This window comes from Epinephelus lanceolatus, chromosome 2 (genome assembly GCF_041903045.1).
Source record: "Epinephelus lanceolatus isolate andai-2023 chromosome 2, ASM4190304v1, whole genome shotgun sequence".
In the NCBI taxonomy this organism is placed as follows: domain Eukaryota; kingdom Metazoa; phylum Chordata; class Actinopteri; order Perciformes; family Serranidae; genus Epinephelus; species Epinephelus lanceolatus.
In genome coordinates this window covers 25919052-25938993 of record NC_135735.1, presented here as the reverse complement: position 1 = coordinate 25938993, position 19942 = coordinate 25919052, and the positions used below count along the sequence as shown (strand labels likewise).

Below are 19942 nucleotides of genomic sequence, written 5' to 3'. Positions count from 1 at the left end.
ATGCTCTAGTGAGACAGGAAGAAGAAATAACAATTCAATTTCTCTCATCGGCAGTCTCTGAAACTCTGAAATTGTATCCGCCCATCTAAACACAAAGTCAGGGAGAAAGTCATCAGTCTTTAGTTAAGCAAAGCGTCTAAAGAATGACTTGTGAGTCTAGTTTATCATAGGAACATGAAAAAAAGTTTCAGTCACGCCAGGATTAGTGATTGCTTTAAAGTTTTCACTACTTGTGATGCACTCTCTGCGGCGGCTTTCCTCCTGACGATATATCTCCCCAACGATGGTAGCACCGAATCCCATTCTGTGCAGCAAAATGATTACATTTCCGTAGGCATACGTTGGCAAGCCCCGCAGCTACACCACCAGTCCTCCCCTGACCTCCGTCTCCCCTTGGCCCCTTGCTGCTCCGCCGCTTGGGAGGATGGTTAAAGGAAGGTTAAAGCTGTGCAGTTTGAAATCCCTTTAGTGCACATGTCTCCAGCTCCCCCCACTGTACAAAAATTTACGGTGTACATTTGATACATTTAAACGGAACTCCTTATTTTAAATTCAGTCTTATCTACATTTGCATTTTCTGTAATGTGAGTAAGAGCTATTCAGTGGTTTCTGTTACTTTCTGTCGGTAAAGCACGTGACCTATTAATGTTTACTGAAAAGGCGTTGAGAGTATTAACTTATATTTGTGTAATAATTAAATTTATGGTAAAAAGTAAATCGTCTTTAGCTGAGTTGCTCGTTAGTGTACGCGCAAATTGCGTGCTGGACATTAGTGCACGAAAAAACAGGAAATTGAATAAACTCAGTGACGTCATTGGTGAGCGCCTCTGCTGGCCTTCAAAATGGGCTCGACTCCTTAGCCTTGATTTCTTCAATTGTCCCTCCGCATATCAAGTTTTTATGAAGAAAAGCCTGTTCGCGATGACATTTGGAGGTACGTCCACGCAACGAGACAGAGCAGAGACATGTTTGATGAGCGCTGCCATGTTAGTTGTGAGCAGATGTGAGAGCAGCAGGACTGGACTCAGTTCATGCAGCTAGCTGTAGCTGTGTTAGCCGTGTGGCTAATTAGCCGGAACCTTTGGGCTGGTGCCCAGTGGGAAATTATAGTGATAAGAAAATTTTCTCAAGTAACATAATCTATCACGTGAAGTCACCATCTGCGTTTAGTGTTAGTGTACAAAGTGTCACGCTGTCTTTTGTCTGTGTTTACGGAGAAACGGTGACTCCAAGTTGCTAGCTAAGTTTAGCCAAGTCAGCCACTAAGCTAGCTAACGGTAAACACAGTAACTCTGAGGTGAAGTGCAGCGCTAACAGGAGGAAAACTCTGGTCTGTAATTAAATATACAAAGCAAAGGTTTCCTATTTAGTGCTGGTCATGGGGTGGTTTCAGGAAGCAGTTTTATCTGGTTACTGGTCAACTGTGATGACTCAAACCAGGAACCCACTCGAGTCTGAATCATGAACTGATGTAAGTAAAAAAAAAAGCTGCTTCAAGTTAAATTTATAATGAATAAGGAAACCTGCTTCTTACAACACAGTCCAAGAGCTTAACTCAAGATTAATCCACGTTTCTGTTTACCTCTGTTTAATCAGCTAGGACTTTAAACCTCCACCTTAACTCTCTGTAGTGGATAAACAGAAAAAGACTTGGTGGATTAGTCATAGCTAGAGCACCTTTTTTAAATTTTACAGTAGAATTAAATTAATGTAAGGCTGGCTATTATATGAATATAATAATGAAGTGCTTAACAATAAAAAACAGAACACATTTAAAAGCACAGAGAGAATGAAATGAACTGAGAGCCAAACACTAGGTGCATACTAAAAACAGGGTAACATTAATTATAAAACATAATATATGCTCAGGCAGGTCACGCCAAAGTCTAGGAGCTCTGACTGCAAATGCTCTATCACCTTTGTGAATAAATCTGGACTTGGGAACGTCAAGGAGTGACAAATCTGAGGATCTCAGTGTGTGAGAAGGGACATAGGGCAACAACAGATCAGATAACTAACTTGGAGTGAGGTCTCTCAGGGCTTTGTAAGTAATCAATAATACCTTAAAATCTGTTCTAAAAGCAACAGGTAGCCTGTGTAAGGACGCCAGGATCGGTGAAATGTGGTTGTTTCCTAGCCCAATTATATCCATATTCTAATATGAGACTAGATATTGTCTGTGATTTTGGATGTCGTAATTTTGGAGGGGAAGTGTTCTCTTTTCTACTGGGTTAAACAGCTGCATCACAGTAAAGTGATGTAATTTCTGAACATACCAGACTGTTCTTGCTGCTCTATTACTTGCCTTTAACCACTTAGTCATTATATCCGCGTAACCAGGATCATTATTTGAAGCTCTCATTGTGTAAATATTTTGTGGAAGCACCAGTTGGCAACCCTATTATATTGTTGCAATATTAATATTGAGGTATTTGGGGGCGTCGGTGGCTTAGTGGATAGAGCAGGCGCCCCATATACAAGGCTGTTGCCGCAGCGGCCCGGGTTCGACTCCAGCCTGTGGCCCTTTGCTGCATGTCACTCCCTCTCTCTCTCCCCCTTTCACACTTGTCTGTCCTATCCTTTAAAAGGCTAAAAATGCCCCAAAGAAATATTTAAAAAAAAATATTGAGGTATTTGGTTAAAAATATCATGATATTTTTCTCCATATTGTCCAGCCGTAATGTAGTTACAGCAGTAGTCTGAAATTATTTTGTTAGGGTGCAGTATTTGTAGATCTACATGTGTGAGTTCAGCTAAACTAAAATGCAGTTGACTTGTACTTACTAATTTACCCTCTTGCATTGTGTGAGGAAAAGGAGACCTGAGCTTGTCACTATTGCAAATATTTGATCATTCACATGTTGGGGGCTTATAAAGCATGTGGGAAAGGCCCACGGTGTTTGAACATACAGTGGGTGAGTCATTGAAACTCGTGCTCTCTGAGTTCAAACTCACAAAATTTGATTTTAAATCCTCATCAAGATTCCAAAGTTATCAAATATATCTGATTTGGCTGTGCTTTGCTTTTGAATGCTGAATTTAGAGTAAATGATGCTCAAGACATCTAGAAAATTTCCATTTGGTGAAATAGTACAGCCAGAAAACATCCAAAATATTCAAATATGTTTTCATTATAACTGCTTTATGGAGTTCACAGCTTTATAGGCAGTTGTTCTGACATGGCGTGCACTAAGGTGCATGTAGTCTTTTCACACTCAGCAACATGTGTACATGTGAGCCATCATTTCAAACCATCAAACAGCCCAAAAGCAGAGCAGTAAAAAGGACTCACACTTATTCAACAGAATGAGTATCCATGGTGATGTATCTCGGCTTATATCTCGAGCAGGTGAACTTCGTGTTGAGCCACTGTAGTGGTTTATTTTTCAAATACGCTCTGTCAAAGAGACCAGTAACAACATGCTCTAACACTTACTGTCTCTGCACTTATATAGATGGCTGTGGCTGCACCAGTAATACTTTCCATCTGTGATTCAGCATAACCGAACACAATCTGTCAAAGACCATAAATATTTCTCTCACAAACCTGAAACTTTTCGTTTTCATCTAGTTTGACATTTATGTATATTAGTCATTTTGCACAGACGTCATTAGGCAGTATGCAACCTGGGGAAAGATTCAAAATGTGCCTATAGATCTTTTGTTGTTTGTTCTTTGTTTCAGGTGAACTGGCAGACGAAGTCAGCCAGGTGATTTCAGAACTGGTTCCTGTGCGGGCTGACTTGCTTGCAAGATTCCGTTCCTGTGCAGTACAGTAAAGCTACTCGCTTGGTCAGAGGATTGCAATGAAACCTGCTCAGGAACGCAACCAGGAGTGCCTGCCTCCTAAGAAGAGGGACCTCCTAGTTAGTAACAGCAGTGGAGCTGGAGGGACAGGAGGAGTTGGGGCTGCAGGAGGAGGTGGTGGCAACAGTGGAGGTGGCAATAGTGCTGGTAGTGGTATTGGAGAAGATGAAGTGGTTTCCATCCAGAACTCCGCAGCCAACAGTGACACTCAGGGAGGGACCCCATCTGGAGAGTGGCTGCGGACTCAGCCAGGGCTTCATTATGGAGTGGATAATTCTGATGGCATACCAGCAGTGCCAGTTGACCAGTACAGTATGCTCTATAAAGTGGCTCTTCCATCTGTTACCTACTCGCCTACCAGTCTTCACCCAGTGTTAGGCCACCTCTCGTCAGGCTACACTGTACACTCTCCTCTCCTGCAGCATCCAGGCCTTCCCTATCCTCCTCTTGGTTATGCCCAGATCCCTCATTCCTCTCTCCAGTTTGTTAGTTCTCCTTATGCAGCTGTACCTTACGCTCTGCCCCCTGGCTTTGTCCCGGGATCATTAATTTCTCCCTCAGGCACCATTCCTCAGCCCCATGCTGTGTCCCACCTTGTTCCCTATCCATCTGTCATACAGGAAGGTGTTGTTTCTCCACCTCCCCAGGCCCAGGTAGCTGCTCATACCTTTGCCAAAGTTGCGGCATCAAGCGGTGTCCCGCTGATGCTGCCTTCAGAGCAAGCTGCCCAGCAGCACCTTGGTACTGTAGGAGTCCTGCCCGCAGCAGAGCTCAGCTCTCGAGGGTTGCCAGTCTTCTATCACCCTCAGGGCGCCAGGGCTGCCACTGCCACCAGAGACCCTCACAGTGCCCAGCAGGAAAATGAACCAGAGATGAATGGAGGCGATAAAGAGCAGGGAGCCAGGGAGGTTGTGCTCGACTACACTGCCAGAAATGCAAGTCTGCTGCAGGTAGCATCCAACTCTGCGGTCCAGGAGTACAGCCAAGACAGAGGCCCGATGAACCGAAGGCTGGAAGAGAGGAGCTCACCTGGCCAGCGCAGCACTCCAGACAGTGACCTGGAGGTAAGACACACTGATGGCCTCATAATGTGACTCCTGTTAATCTTTATTACCATAGTCCCAACGTTTAGCAGTAAACAAGTGATAGAAGCATGTAAATATAAATCCCTTTTACAAGGTAAGGGCTTCAGAATAACCTGATTAATACTTGATTAAATCTGTTAGATTTTCAAATGCATTATAAAGGAGTAATAAAAGTTCTTGATGGAAAAACTAGATTAATTGTTCATTTATACCCTTAATTTAATTTGTTAAAAGCTGTTCAAGTCTGCACATGTGAATGAAAATATCCCTCATAAGGAGAAAAACTGTCAAGTGATACAAAGAATATCATAATCGTTAATCGTGGCATGGACCAGCATGATCCAAAGGCAACATTTTTTAAACAATCATCATGTTGATTTAGGAATAATAGAATATCTTTATAACCTTGATATAGACAGAAACATGTCAGCATGATGAACAATAACACTAAAATGAACTACTATCATACACTTTTTTCAAATGTAGTGTGGTGTTATTATAATCTGATCAATGAATCATTTCATAGAGATATAAGTAGCTTACATTATTATAAAATATGAGTATGTCTGCATCTCAACTGTACACCAGGGTTGGAAATTAGCACCAGCCATCAGCCAAATGCTGGTAAAATATGCAAGTGTCTGCTTCACTCACCAGCCAAAAAAAGCCATGGTAATCTATTGAATGGCTGGTAGATTTCTGAATCCAGCCAGCAACAGTGGCAGGCGGACAAAAAGTTAATTCCCAACCCTGCTGTACACCCTCTTACCTCATGTAAGACTCAATTGCAGGTGTTAATTTTAAACTCAACTTCCTTCCTTCCTTTATTGTGTGCTGCGGGTCCGCAGGTAATTGAGCAATCACTCACAGCCACAATTGCCACTTTGTACCAGAGCTATGTTATTTGTGGTTGCTTGGAGATGCTCAGCGAAGCCCTCACTACCTCTTTTGTGATGGTCTGCAGAGGAAGGAAGAATGTTGGTTCCAATAAGTAGAAAAGTTTCAGGCCTTGTAAAAGTGCTGTATGTAACTCTGGAGAAAGATATATTATTGTTGAGACTTAGTCCCAGGTCATCAAACATAGACGCAGTCTCTTTCCCAGGTAGTAAAATTCCGACACTTTGGGTTGGCAGGTTGGTCCGACTACCAACTTAAGCTAGTGATGGGCAAAAATGAACGAATGAATCTTTTTAAATTACTTAAATGTCCATTATGTACCAGGTCTGCCTGTCGAATGTCAGAGTGTTCATGAATCCCCGACTTTTCCCACTCACTATTTCTGTAGGGTACTGCTCATGCTGCCTGCTATGGTGAGTGAATTAGATGCGATTGCCTGGCAGCTACACACATTGATAGAGAGCGAATGAACCATTCTCTCTCGGTGGGACGTATTCTGCTTGCCCTGGAAGAAAGACAGATGATGCAGTCAAATCATATTACTGTAACATATGTTGGGCCACATGGCCTACCTGCATACAAGCATTGGCTCATTACTTAGAAAATGCAATACATATAACATACATAGCTTAGCAAAAGTTAGATGTTTTACTGTACACCTCAAAAACGCTGTTTTGTAACATTATATTCCATAAATAGCATTAGAGCTGTCAGCTTGCCACTTAAACAGTCCGCTACGATGGCATGTTGTCTCTTGAAAAATAATGACTGTAGTTGGAGGACGACACGAACAAACCAAGAGCCTAATGTTCGACACCGCCTGCGTTTTGTTCTTGTTTTTTCCCTGCTGTAGACACTGGTACAATCCTGGGCTGTGAACCATTGTAGTTCACTGCAGTGCAAGCCATTCTAGTTCAACAGGCCGACTTAGATTGGAGGATTTTAAAAAGTGTATACAGTTGCAAAAGCCTTCTTTATAGAAATAGCAAACAACAAACTATAAACTGTAATAACAACCCAAAAAAAACAGAAGTGTAGGCCAGTAATAATTAAGTAAATAAAAGCAAGGCTAATGGTGTATTCACGTGCTCCTCAGATAGTTGTTCCTCTGACTTCAGAGTGCTAATGAAGTTTAAGTTGTTATGTGAAAACAACATGGACGCTACAAAGAAGATATGTTAATGTTGTATTTTATTGCTCAGAGCGTTTAAACATGTTGATAACGAAGAGCAAAGGAAACCGATCAGGGGAGCCATGAAATATGATCATTTTTCACATGACCACATGAATGTAGCACAAGACTGCTGAGGTAGCTGGGTCTGCTACTTGGCCCTCAAAGAACAACAGGTCGTTGGTCAGTGACATTCCTGTAACAAAACTCAAAAGGTTCAAAATGTCAGATACATTTACATTTATCAATTCGAAGGAACCAAAACTGTAAGAAAAATCTGTCCACCCATCACTACCTAAAGTGTCGGAATTTGTCAGCCAGAGAATGAGATTCAAAAATCAACTGTCTTTCTCCAGAGTTACACACAGCAACTTAATGGCTAAATGGTAACTTATTTGAATCAACCAAAAGTGGAGAAATGCTATAAAGGCCATTATGAATAGCTGCAGACTATGGTTTACATATGGGCGCCTCCTTTTAAGTCACAAAAACATTTCTGTTGTCCTCCTGTCTGGTGGTTAAGTTGATGAGAAGAACGATGTTGAGTCATGCATCATTAGAAATGGTGTGTTGGAGGGAGTGACTGATGAGATGCTTAAATGTATTTACTGACCCACATGAATATTTCATACTCACATGTTGTAATTTAAGTTGGGTGGATTGTTGAAAGTTGTGTCACAAGCTGTTTTTGAATTACGCATGTGTGTTTAAAAGTTACCTAAACAACACTTTATTCCTTTAATACTTCCAGGTGCAGCAGGTGGTTGGTCGTTTGGCTTCTTCTGGCCAAGGTGGAGTGCGGAAAGAGGTCTCCTTTGCTCCCTTGAACCTCTCTCAGGGTGCCCAGAGAGCCAGAGATGTCCACGGAGAGAGCACAGGCGTGGTTTCAGGCCGGACTACGTACACAACCCAGACTGCGTGTTACACTGATCCCAGAGTGGCCAGTCTCCAGCAGCAAACGGGACAACCAGGACATGCTGTCATGCTTGCCAACGGGCAACCAGTTCTCATTCCCTTGGAGTATCACTTGCAGCATCAGGCCCAGCCGCCGCAGCAACACTACCCAGGACAGGCTAATGATGCCTCAGCCAGCCATGCCTCTACCACCATGGCCTCTCCTAACCCAAGCTTTAAAGCCTCTGATTCTTCAGCCAGAGTGTGCCTCCTTGAAAGGGCGGAGCCGACCACAGCGCAGCAGCAGCTCCCCCAGCAGCCTCTTGTCCAGCCTACAGCAGATGCGACTCAGGCCTTAGCTTCAAGCCTCGCTCCTGCCTCGGCTCCCTGCAACCCATCACACTTCATGAAGGGAGCCATCATCCAGCTGGCTACTGGGGAACTGAAGCGTGTCGAGGACCTGCAGACTCAGGACTTTGTGCGCAGCGCCGAGGTGAGTGGGGGTCTTAAGATTGACTCCAGCATGGTGGTGGACATCCGTGCCAGCCAGCAGAGACCGGGTCTTGTGTCGCTTCACTTTACTGTGGGGGAGCAGCAGAGCAAAGTGACCATCGACGTGCCTCCGGAGCACCCCTTTTTTGTGTTCGGGCAGGGCTGGTCGTCCTGCAGCCCCGAGCGCACAGCCCAGCTCTACGGCTTGGCCTGCCATCATCTGCAAGCGGGAGACGTGTGTGTGTCCATCACCCTGCAGCAGCAGCTTCAGCCGCAGCAGCAGAAACAACCACAGCACCATCCTTCACAACAGCAACAACAGCAGCAGAACCTGTCCAGGACTTTGAGCAAAACCAACGCCACATCAGGACCCGGTCACCAGCTCATGGGGCCTCCTGCCCCTCAGCAGTCACGACCTCCTTCTCATTTCAGGCTTGACCGCATCCACAGAGAAAGACAGAGGGATGGGGAGAAAGATGCAGCTGACAAGGAGGAAGCCACACATTTTGGAGTTGTTGGGCACTCTGAGTCACCCATTAGACCAAGTAGGACCTTAGCAGAGCATCCAAGGAGCCAGAGCAGTTACCACTTGCACACAGAGGGCTCTGCTTTCACAGGGGCAGGGATGGGAGCAATGCAGGCTGCGCTAGGTGCATCTCAGAGGCGCTGGTCCTCACCTGGCCTCCAAAGACACAGTATGAAGGGAGACGAAGGGCCACGCCCTCATATAAGCACCTCCAGCCACACGAGGCCCTCTTTCATCCCCCAGGAGGTCAAACTGTCCATTGAGGGGCGCTCTAATGCAGGGAAGTAGCATCACATTTGGTAGCAACTATTAAAAGAGACTGCCACGAGTAAGAATGAGTCTGACAAGGAGAGAAAGAGGGAAAAAAAAGAGTGCGAATGTAGCCTCAGAATGTTTGAGATTTTGCACACCTGAAAATATACAAAAATACAAGATCTTTGTCTATCTGGTGAGAAGTTCCGGTTTGGTTCAGTTGTCACTCAGCCAAAGGATACGAGCCTGTGGTTTCCCGGCCAGCTGAGGTCTGACAGGGACATTACAAGCTGAGTAGAAAGTATGTAGCGGATGAAAATGCCTACCATAGTCCTTGCACACTGCATTACTCTTCCTCCCTCCCTCCTCTGTCGCCACTCCTGCATACCCATGCTTGGAGGTTACCATCGCATTTAGAACACTCTTGCTTCCTTTTTGACCAAACCGTCTCTTCGGGAGACCAAGGACTACGAAGAATGTGTTTGTAGCGCAGTGAAGCTACCAACTCTGCAGGTTTTGATGTATTTAAAAGATCACAGCCAGTGATCTTTTATCTCCTTCATTCCTAAGATCCTGTTTCCTTCAAAAGCATTTACCCAAAAAAAGAAAAAAAAAAAAGTTGCTGACACAAGCAGCTCCTGCGGTGATGTTGGCACTGTTGACGCTAACTGTCAGTGTATGTTACATTATGCTTCTCCGGCAGGGGACTGAAACCTCTGCTGTCAGCTGAGATACTCTCTCCCCTCTCCTTCCTTTTCAGGAAGCCGGTCTGCAAAGAATGGGATCCTCTCTCAGGCCAAGTGTGGCGAGTCCCACTTGTCTTACAATCGAAATAGTGATAAATCAATCAGTGTGTCTGTTCAGCAATCAGTTTCCATTTAAAAAAAAAAAAACATCTGCCCATGCCCTCTGGTTTGGGCTCTAACGTGTGAGTGTGTTTGCATAAATGCCGCAGATTGGAATAATGCTTTGTTCTCTGTGATAACTAGAGATGTGTTGCATTCCAGTATCATCAGTGAGAATATCCATCACTTAGTGTTTAACTCTTTCTCCTTAGAGAAATCACTTCCCATCCTGAGCAACACCTTCCCTCCTCTTCGCTATACCTCAAAGCTTTCCCGACCAGACTGGTGACTTTTAATGCAATTTTAAAAGCCGTAATTAACGGAGGAGGCACTGGCTGGTCATCACCAAAGCCACTTATGGGAATGAGACATTACCCTGTCACATCACTGGCTGCAGGGCCACTTTAAACCCCACGAAGAGCGGAAAGGCCTTGCAGTTCGCCTTGTAGAGAGAAACCCTGCGTGCGAGTGAGTCAGTGACGAGGTTTTTCTTTTGTCCTAGTTATTTTTTGCTCGGTTCCCAAATTAAAGCAATAGTTCTTTTTACAGCACGTGGCTTTACTGCTGTCCCCCAGGAATCTCTCGCCGCGGGCTGTTTTATGTCTCTGTACATCTGAGGTGTGAGATCTGACCCTCTTTTAACCCTGACCTTTACAGGCGATGCACTATGTTGGTGTTTATTTTCATTGATTCTTCAGTATTTCTACACAAGCAATGCATGACAAATGTCTCAAGAAATCGTTGTAGATGAAACCGCTTCTGTTTGATTCTCCATCTCACTGATGATATTTTATCTTTTACTCAAGTGCATCTCCAAGGAAGGCTTGACTCTAATTAAGTTGTGATCATTATTGAGTTATCTTCTGTTCTGTCTTTTGTTTTAACCCACCCGGTCCTTCGCTTTTGTTACTAGGGTATGGATCTTATGATTGTCTTGTGTTGCACATGTCACTCATTGATTTCACACTGACCTTGTTTATAGGAATCACAGTACAGTAGGTGTTTTTTTAATGAAGGGAAAATGTTTGAAGTATTGTTGTTGGTGTTTTGTGGTGAGAGAGAGAGAAAAAACTGACTTGCATTTTTAACTCTGTTTACAAATTTAGCCAAGATGAATGCTGCAGTTTCCTCCTTCGGACAGATTTTTATCCTTGTCACTGAAAAAACAAAAAAATATCCAAAAGGATGAAATTGAAATTAAGTGCAATTAGACCACACATAAAATCATTCAGAGGTTTATAATCAGACGGCATTCCTCAAGCAGACATTCCCATTGAAACGTGTAAATCCCACTTCTTTTATTTCTGTCATAGAGCTTTGGACTTAAACATTTGATCACTTTTAAGTATTTCTTTCATTACCTGTTATATCATCGTTCATTAGATGTGCTCAGACAGGAGGATCAGTTTGTTACATGTTTTTGTGTCTGACTGTTGGTGCAGCCACAGACACCGCTGTGTGTCCTCTTAGATCTCTTAATGTCTCATGGTTCACTCAGTGTATAGCCTGACCCTCCGTCAGCTGGTGGAGGGAGACAGAGTGACCTGAGCTGGGCATAGTACACTTTCATTCTCTGGTCATTACAAGCAGCTTTAAAGGAAAGGTTCACATTTTTTCAAGTTTGTCTCAGACCTCCTCTAGAGAAATCAAGCTTCAACCTTGTTAACATGTCCATGTGGTGCTTTTATATGCTACAAGACATATCATGAGTGAAATAAGCAGTCGACACCATGGCAGAGCTTGTACCCCTTGGACCTGCAGTGTAGCATTAGGCCCGTTTCCACTGAAGAAGTTCCTGGTACTATTTGCGGGGCAGGAACTACTACAGGAACGTCCTCTCACTCAGCCCTCTCAACCGCCGTGTCTCCACTGAGAGAGCGGAGTAGGAGGAAGGTTCCTGTAAAGTTACCGGGCTCTGGATGTGATGTAATCATTGCGCGACCATTTTGACCGGGGCGACGTAGTGGCGTAGGGACGCTGTTCGCTGTTAGCCGATAGCGGTGTCTGTAATAACTCACTAAACTCACAAAGTGGTCCATGAAAAAAATATTTTTTTCCAGCGGATGTCTTAGTTACAACATGATTGAGCTAACTGGAGTAGTTTCATGTCATTTCCGACAACGGGAGGCTTTTAACAGATGATGTCCTGATGTTAGCTTTGCTGCTGCTGTTAGCTGTCCCTGTCAGCTGCAGCCACTGATGCTTTCTAGACATCGTGATTTCCCAAAACTGAATAAATACCACACATAGCAACACAAAACTGCTTTGCTAGCTCAATCATGTTGTAACTAAGATATCCGCCGGAAAAAATATGTTTTTCATGGACTGGTTATTGAGTTTGTTTACATGGCGGTGGAAGCTATGAACAAGCTAACCCTCGTCTGCGGGTGATGCTATGATGGGTGAAACTCACGGGAAACTGCTTTGATTGGTCAAATTAGCAAAAAGGTTGAAGTGATTGGAGAAAGGTCGTGCAGAATTCATGGCGATCTGTTGAATTTGCATTAATTGTTGCGATCGCAGCATCATAAAAGGGCCTCTTAATGACCAGTATGTACATGAGGAATGATTACACTGACTAATAACTGTTTCAATGTACATACAAAGTTGGATTGTTTCAAGATGGACTTGGAAAAATGTGAACCTGTCCTTTAAAACGCTTTGTAATTGGAGATTCAAGATCTCCAAGAACACATCTTACCATCTGAAGCTCACCACATGGAGTCTTTCTCATGCTGTAAGCAATATACATAATATACCTGAAAACATTTCATGTAGTCTTGGCATTTTCTATGCAGTTTACTCAGTATTGTACCCTTCATTGTCTTAAGTACAGCTCTCTGAAGCAGTAGGGCAGGTTGGGCTGATGCAGTCATTTTGCGCTGATGTCTGGTTGTAGGATTTTTGCTTTAAATGACTTTTTTATAGGAATACAAACCAGTATTTTGCTTTTCTACTTTCTATTTTTTTGCTTGGTGGTCTCCATCTTCCTCTGTATAGCACACTGCTGACCCACAGATCAGTAAACTTTTGTTGTCTTCTCACAATGCCACACAGTCGGAGCCAAATCACTTGAGAAGAGTGTCTCATATTTCCACGTGTTTGTCCAGCATTATTTCGGCTCCATCGCCAAGCCACTTCGACATTGTATTTTAGGTCAAGATGCATTTGATGGGATTTAAACGGTGCAAGCAGTGACACTTGTGACTTTACCTCCTGTTGATTCTCACAGCAAGACCATCCTGTGCTACCACGAGCCTTTTTTGTTTTTTTGCCCTCTGCTCTGAGCAGTGTGTGCCATGTCAAGCAGGAAAGCTCCACTTCTACAAAGATGTCCGACGAATCTTATTCACATCACTGATAGTCTGTTGCTGTAACTAATTGCACTAAATGCCCTCCTTTTACAGTGTTTTGAACTTAAAACTGTTGGTAAATTGAAGAGTTTCAAAATGTAAAGCACACAAAATCATGGAGAAATTGCAGGTTGTGTGTTTCTGTAGATAGGTGTATTTCTTTTGTATAGATAGCTTTGATGATGCTTGTCGATAATGCCTTAAAATCTGCTTTGTACAATGTGTGAAATTTGAAATAATGGAATAATGCTTCTGGTCGACTTGGTGTTCCCCTTTTCAGGCTGAACAAGAGCAAATCAGAAATGTCAAGCTTTGAAACTCTTGTCACGCTTATGAGCAGAAATTCATATTCTCAAAGGGTGACGGTGAATTCTTTTTGGGCCCCAGACGGTTCAGCTATGAAATCTGCAACTTTGTGTTTGTGTGGTGCTTTGTTTTTAGTTGGTTTTTTTTTCATTATCTATTCCGTTACGTTTTTAATACACTCTTTACGCCCATACTTATCTTTTAATTCCTTTTTTTTCCCCAATGTGTGGAGGTGAAGTGAATGGAATCTCTTCTTTGCACTTTTTACAAGACGATGCCAAGAGTGTCCGCAGCGGAGGGCGATCCATTAATTCCACACGCACACATCCGTTGTTTTTATTGTTGTTGCACAAGATGAGTTGTTTTTTTATCCTTAGACTTAATGGGTTGTGTTTGGCGTCTTGTGCTTTGTCCCAGTCTCTGGACGACAGTTTTGAGTAAATGGAGACAGACAGACAGACAGACAAGCTGCATTAATCCGATAGCTTTCCATTGGTGGTAATGTGATGGTTGATGTTTTGTGACGTTGGCAGTGGGGATTCTTTTACTCCCCGTGTGAACTATTTCCTGTCGTTTGATCCCGTATTGAACTACAAAGGTGAAATTAGGACGATTTCGGTGTCAATGTCCAGTTAAATCAGGAGAAACGAGAACGGTTAAAAGTTTTAAAGGAGTCTGTGTATTTTCAGATTTGACATTGTACTTTTATGGCACAAGGTGACACTGCTTTTTATGTGATGTGCAACTATCGAAAAACGAAACAAAAAAAATAGCTTTTTTTTTTTTTTTTTTTAAACATGCCTAAATCTGCAAAATATATGCAATGATGTAAATGTAACATTCAATCCTCAAGTATAATCCAGGTTGTATGAACTTTGTATAGTGAGTTTTAATATTGTATGGCCGTACCAATATGTATTGATCTTTATCAGAAGCCTTAGAGTTGTCGACCGAAAGTGCTCCCTTAGAATACCCTACACCTACCTGACTTTAACAAAGCATTAATATCTCTATTTTGTTGCATTTTTATTTGTACCGTTTTTGAATAAAATAGATTTGTACTGTATATTTGTACCTCTCTGTGAACTACTTAGGGCGGTTTTTGTTTTTTTGTTTTGCTGTTTTAATTCTATGTACTTTAAGGACACAAAGATATTGTATTTTTATTGTTACAGCTAACTTGGAGACATTGCATTTATCATGTTTGTTAAGTAAACACAATATAATATATATATATATATATATATACAAATATAAATATAAACTATTATCCAACCTGTGTGCTGTGTGTCTTTGGTCGTATTTATGCACTTACTTCACTGTGTTAGTGGTGAAAGAAGTATTGAGATCTTTTACTAAAGTGAATGTAGCAGAGTAAAAGTACATCTTTTTAAGTTAAGAGTTCTGCATACATTATTTTACTTGAGTAGAAACTACAAAGTATAAGCAATGCAACACTGATGCGTTACTATAAAAGACTAACATTAATGCTCTAGCTGGTTATGAGCAGAGCTACTTAAACTACTTTATATACTTTTGGGTATTTTCTTATTTAATGCTGCTTCTTAACAAATTACAGTTGGTATATGCCATGGTATAAATTGCTAGAAGGCAATAATAACCATAATGATTTAGGACTTATAAGCAACTGAAGTGATAATGACATTTAACCACTACTAAAATGTAAATACTTCTGAGAATAAAGAGACCGTCTGTATGAATTTATGTAGTTTTAATTTCAATTGTTTCGTTTTTCCAGGTCATTTGAAGTCATGGGATTTTTTAGGTTTTGCTATTTTAGACAGTGAAACTAAAATACAATCTTAAAATTTAAGTCAAGTTAAAAAAAGAAGGATCTTAAATTGAGATAAAACAGAATTTGAGCCACATTATGGAGCCCCAAAAGTCCTGGAAGCTGATACTTTTGTACACACAGGATCACCCGTGGGAACAGGATGTTTTTGTGGCTTTTTGCCTTTATTTGATAGAACAGCTATGAAGTGAAGGGGTTAGAGAGAGCAAAGGGGGATGAAATGTAAGGGCCATGGGTTGGAAATGAGCCCACGGTCACTGCAGCAAGGACACAGTATTGCACTTGTGCACATGCGGTGCCTGCTCTACCAGGTGAGCTAGTGGGTGCCCCACATTTTCTTTTCTTATGCACGCAAGTTATCTTCTGGAAATAGTTATTAACTTGTGCATGCAAGGTCCCACAAGATAATTTATCTCATCTTGTGTGCCCGAGATATAAATATATTGCTTTTCAGGACTTTGGGGCTCTGTATAACTTGAATATACTGAAAAAATATTGGAGACTAACCTGTGAACCTTGGGTTTTTAAAATCATACCACTTTAAATGACCTCAAAATGTCAAACAGCGAAATTCAAGTCACATAAATTCAGATTTATGGTTTTCAAAATGAAATATTTAGATGCTCTATATTAAGTGGTATTTAAATGTGAACAATACCTTAAGTATTTGGTAGTGACTTCATTTCATAATTAGGTAATCAGTCGCTTATATGTTTAAAATTTGTATGACTATTATTTGGTTCTGTGAAAACAATATGTCTGTATTGATTTTCTAAGTATAAACAATAACAAAATTGAAGTACTCCAGTACAAGTACAGAGGATAACACACCACACTGCCTCTGCAAGACCTCCAGCAAACACAAATGCTGTATTATACTTTTCATTAATTAATATTTTACGTTAAAGGTCCCATATTATGCTCATTTTCAGATTCATACTTGTGTTCTGGGTTTCTACTAGAACATATTTCAAGCTTTAATGTTAGAAAAACACATTCGTTTTTTCATACTGTCTGCCTGAATATACCTGTATTTACCCTCTGTCTGAGACACTCTGTTTTAGCCTCTAAGCTCCTCCACTTTCCACTTTCTGTCTTTATAGGCTGTTTAACTGGAATTGCATTTAGGCAACAGCTTGGGTCCATGTTTACTTTATGTCAGCTGATGTTATTTGCATACACTGCAAAACATTTCAACAGGAAATACTTATATTTCAGGTTTGAAACAGTCCATATTGTATAGTTGTGTTAAGACTTCACGGTAGTCATGACAAATTGTTTAAAGACAGACTTTGAATGCAGACAGAGCATTTCTCTGTGGACTGAGTGTTTTGATACTTATTTATATAGCACCTATACCTGCTTCATATTAAAAAAGACAACAAAATCTTAATTTTTACAATATGGAACCTATAAGAATATACCCACAGAGACATCTCACTGTTACAGAAATATGTGTTACACTGAATCCATCCATCCATCATCATTTATATGAAGCCAGGTCACGGGGGCAGCAGGCCAAGCAAAGCATCCCAGACATCCCTCTCCCCAGCAACACTTTCCAGCTCCTCCTGGGGGACCCCAAGGCTCTACTCCGAGCTCCCTTTGGATGTTCAAGCTCCTTACCCTATCTCTAAGGCTGAGCCAAGCCACCCAATTGAGGAAACTCATTCTGGCTGCTTGTATGCGCCATCTATTTTTTTCGGTCACTACCCAGAGCTCATGACCATAGGTGTAGGTTGGGACGTTGATGGACCAGTAGATCCAAAGCTTTGCCTTCCTGCTCCGCTGCCTCTTCACCACGATGGTCCAGCGTAGCCCCCGCATCACTGCAGAAGCTGCACCAAACCGCCGATCCATCTCACGTTCGATTCTACCCTCACTTGTGAACAAGACCCTGAGATACTTGAACTCACACTGTATCCAATAAAAACAAATGTGTTCTTGTGTGTGTAAAACAAAGGAGGAGGGAAGTGACACTGGACACAACCATTATAGTAAAGTCAATGTTTATTTCCACATTCTTTACCAGGTTTCATTGTAGTCTGTACATCTGTTAATCCAGTAACAGAGGATGGCATCCCCAAAGTGCCATCCAGTCAGAATGCATTGATATCGCAGCAAGCATGAATGTTCTCATTAGCAGTTTAGCTCATTCATTTGGCCTTGTTCAGAAAGATTTGTTTTGTAAACATGGACATTGAGAGGAAATCCTGATAGAATTAATACAGAAAGGCCAACGTTTCTTTAACAACATGTTTCTTTTGATTAAACTGTAGAAAACAGGCAGGCATAAACTAACAGTAGAACACAAGCTCATATTGAACCATTCTAGGACAAGTGCAGTTTCACGACATGCAGTGATTACCTAATCCATACTGAGAGTGCTGCTTGTGAAAGACCGGCAACACTCCAGAGTTCAGAGTACTTCCTTTGCAATAGTATGTCAGATCACAGACGCCGCAGTTTTCTGTCGCATTGGTCCACTGCAGGACAAAGGGGATCACAGCAATTTCAAAGAGCAACCTCTGAGAATACTCAGTATTCATAGTCTGAGAGAAGAGAGAAATAAATGACACCTGAAGCCTCTGTCGAGAACACCGATCTGCCCTTGGTACAGTATGTCATGGATAGGATGGCAGTGAGACCCTGTTGCTTTCATGTGCTGAACTAGGAAGAGAAAACACACCTCCGAAGACAAAGCGTCTCTAGAAAAGTCACACAACTGCCCAAAACTGTTGCGATCGCATTACATGATAGATCTATAAATGATTCTTATGGACCAGGGTGTTGTCTCCAGGCTCTGAGCCCTCTCACTGAGTTAAATTGCCTGAGAAGCTAAACTCTTTACATTGAAGTCCTTTTAAATTAAAATCGCATTCTGCATAGTTTCAGTGGAAAGTGAATTAATTTCCCTTGGAATAAATAACACATCTGTTGCATAGAGGTTTGATGCACTCCTAGAAAAGCCTTTGAGGATGAAACACAAAAATAATAATCCCTTTTTTTTCCTTTGTTAAATTTGCTGCAACAAACAGCCAGGTAGATCGACTCTCGTCTAGGAGTGACTCAAACAGAACCAGTACTTGTCCTCATCTCTGATATTCCGCGAAGAGTATTCCAGAGACTGCTTACTGACACTGTAAATGTTTGCATCTGGAGAAGTGAAGTCAAGAAAAATCGGAGGTAACCTTGCAGGCAGGAAATTAAACAAGGGATATCCAGACATGGCCTCTAATTTGAACATTAAAACAACTTTATACCACTGACGGTAACAAAATAACCCAAAAACATTTTCACAAGAAAAATATATTCACATCATATTGCATAAATATGTGCTGGAATGAGGTTAATGAATATAGATTGATAAAATCTCTCTCCCAGTATGGGCTGTATGTGTCATGAAATTAGACCCAGTGCTCAGTAACGGATGGGGATTAAAAAACAATAACAACATGAGTTTAAAATGAGTTCCTCTGTCATATGAATCAATAAATACTGTTCATCATTTCTGCTGACAGAAGATAAAAACCAACCCCAATTTAAGTGGTACAGGTCACATATACTGAAGGTACTGCAGCTTTACAAAGCATGTGAATGCTACACAAATTGCATGCAGAGGATGCATCATCTGTGTACAATCCTCTAAATAATAATAATAATAATAATAATAATAATGATAATAACCCACTGTCATGTTGTAATTTACTCATCATGAGGAAAACAAATGTGTCTTTGCGGGCAGAATTCAAGTAACGTATCATATCAGGAACTGTTTCATTGTGACCACTTAGTGGAACATTTTAGCACAATATTCCTTAACGTGAAGAGCCCAAAATATATAAGAGGTAACTAATGTATTGTACAGTACAAGAACAGCAGCACAGACTGAAATCTTTCCGAGCCAAAGAAAAGCTCTGTAACAGAAAGTAAAAAAAAAGAAATGACATTGGCAAAATATTCGGAGTGTAATGATGTAGGGAAAAGAAAACAAACATTGGCAAAGACAATGTTAAGGAGGCGAATGCATCAAGTCGTACAATTCAAGAGGTGAGGGGGGAATGTTGATCAACACTGTGTTCAATAGGACAAAACATTCATGGAGTTCATCTGTTAAAGGTCCAGTGTGTGGGATTCAGGGGCATCTATTGGCATTCATTCCTGTTCTGTAACCGCTTATCCTGTTGGGGGTCGCGGGGTGCTGGAGCCTATCCTAGCTTACATTGAGCAAGAGGCAGGGTACACCATGGACAAGTCGCCAGACTATCACAGGGCTGACAAATAGAGACAGACAACCATTCACACCTACGGGCAATTTAGAGTCACCAATTATCCTGCATGTCTTTGGACTGTGGGAGGAAGCTGGAGTACTCAAAGAAAACCCACGCTGACACGGGGAGAACATGCAAGTTCCGCACAGAAGGACTCCCCCACCCTGGGTTCGAACCAGGAACCCTCTTGCTGTGAGGCGACAATGCTAACCACTACCGCCACCATCTCT

General features: G+C 41.9%; 1 protein-coding gene across 1 annotated transcript; it reads left to right on the top strand.

Moving 5' to 3' along the window:
* The first annotated feature begins 810 nt into the window (after positions 1 to 810).
* Positions 811 to 9213, top strand: atxn1l (ataxin 1-like). The gene is made up of 3 exons (XM_033632626.2): positions 811 to 934; positions 3685 to 4871; positions 7712 to 9213. The coding sequence occupies exons 2-3, from the start codon at positions 3807 to 3809 to the stop codon at positions 9158 to 9160; spliced, it is 2514 nt and encodes an 837-aa protein (XP_033488517.2). The 5' UTR covers positions 811 to 934; positions 3685 to 3806; the 3' UTR covers positions 9161 to 9213.
* Positions 9214 to 19942: the final 10729 nt, after the last annotated feature.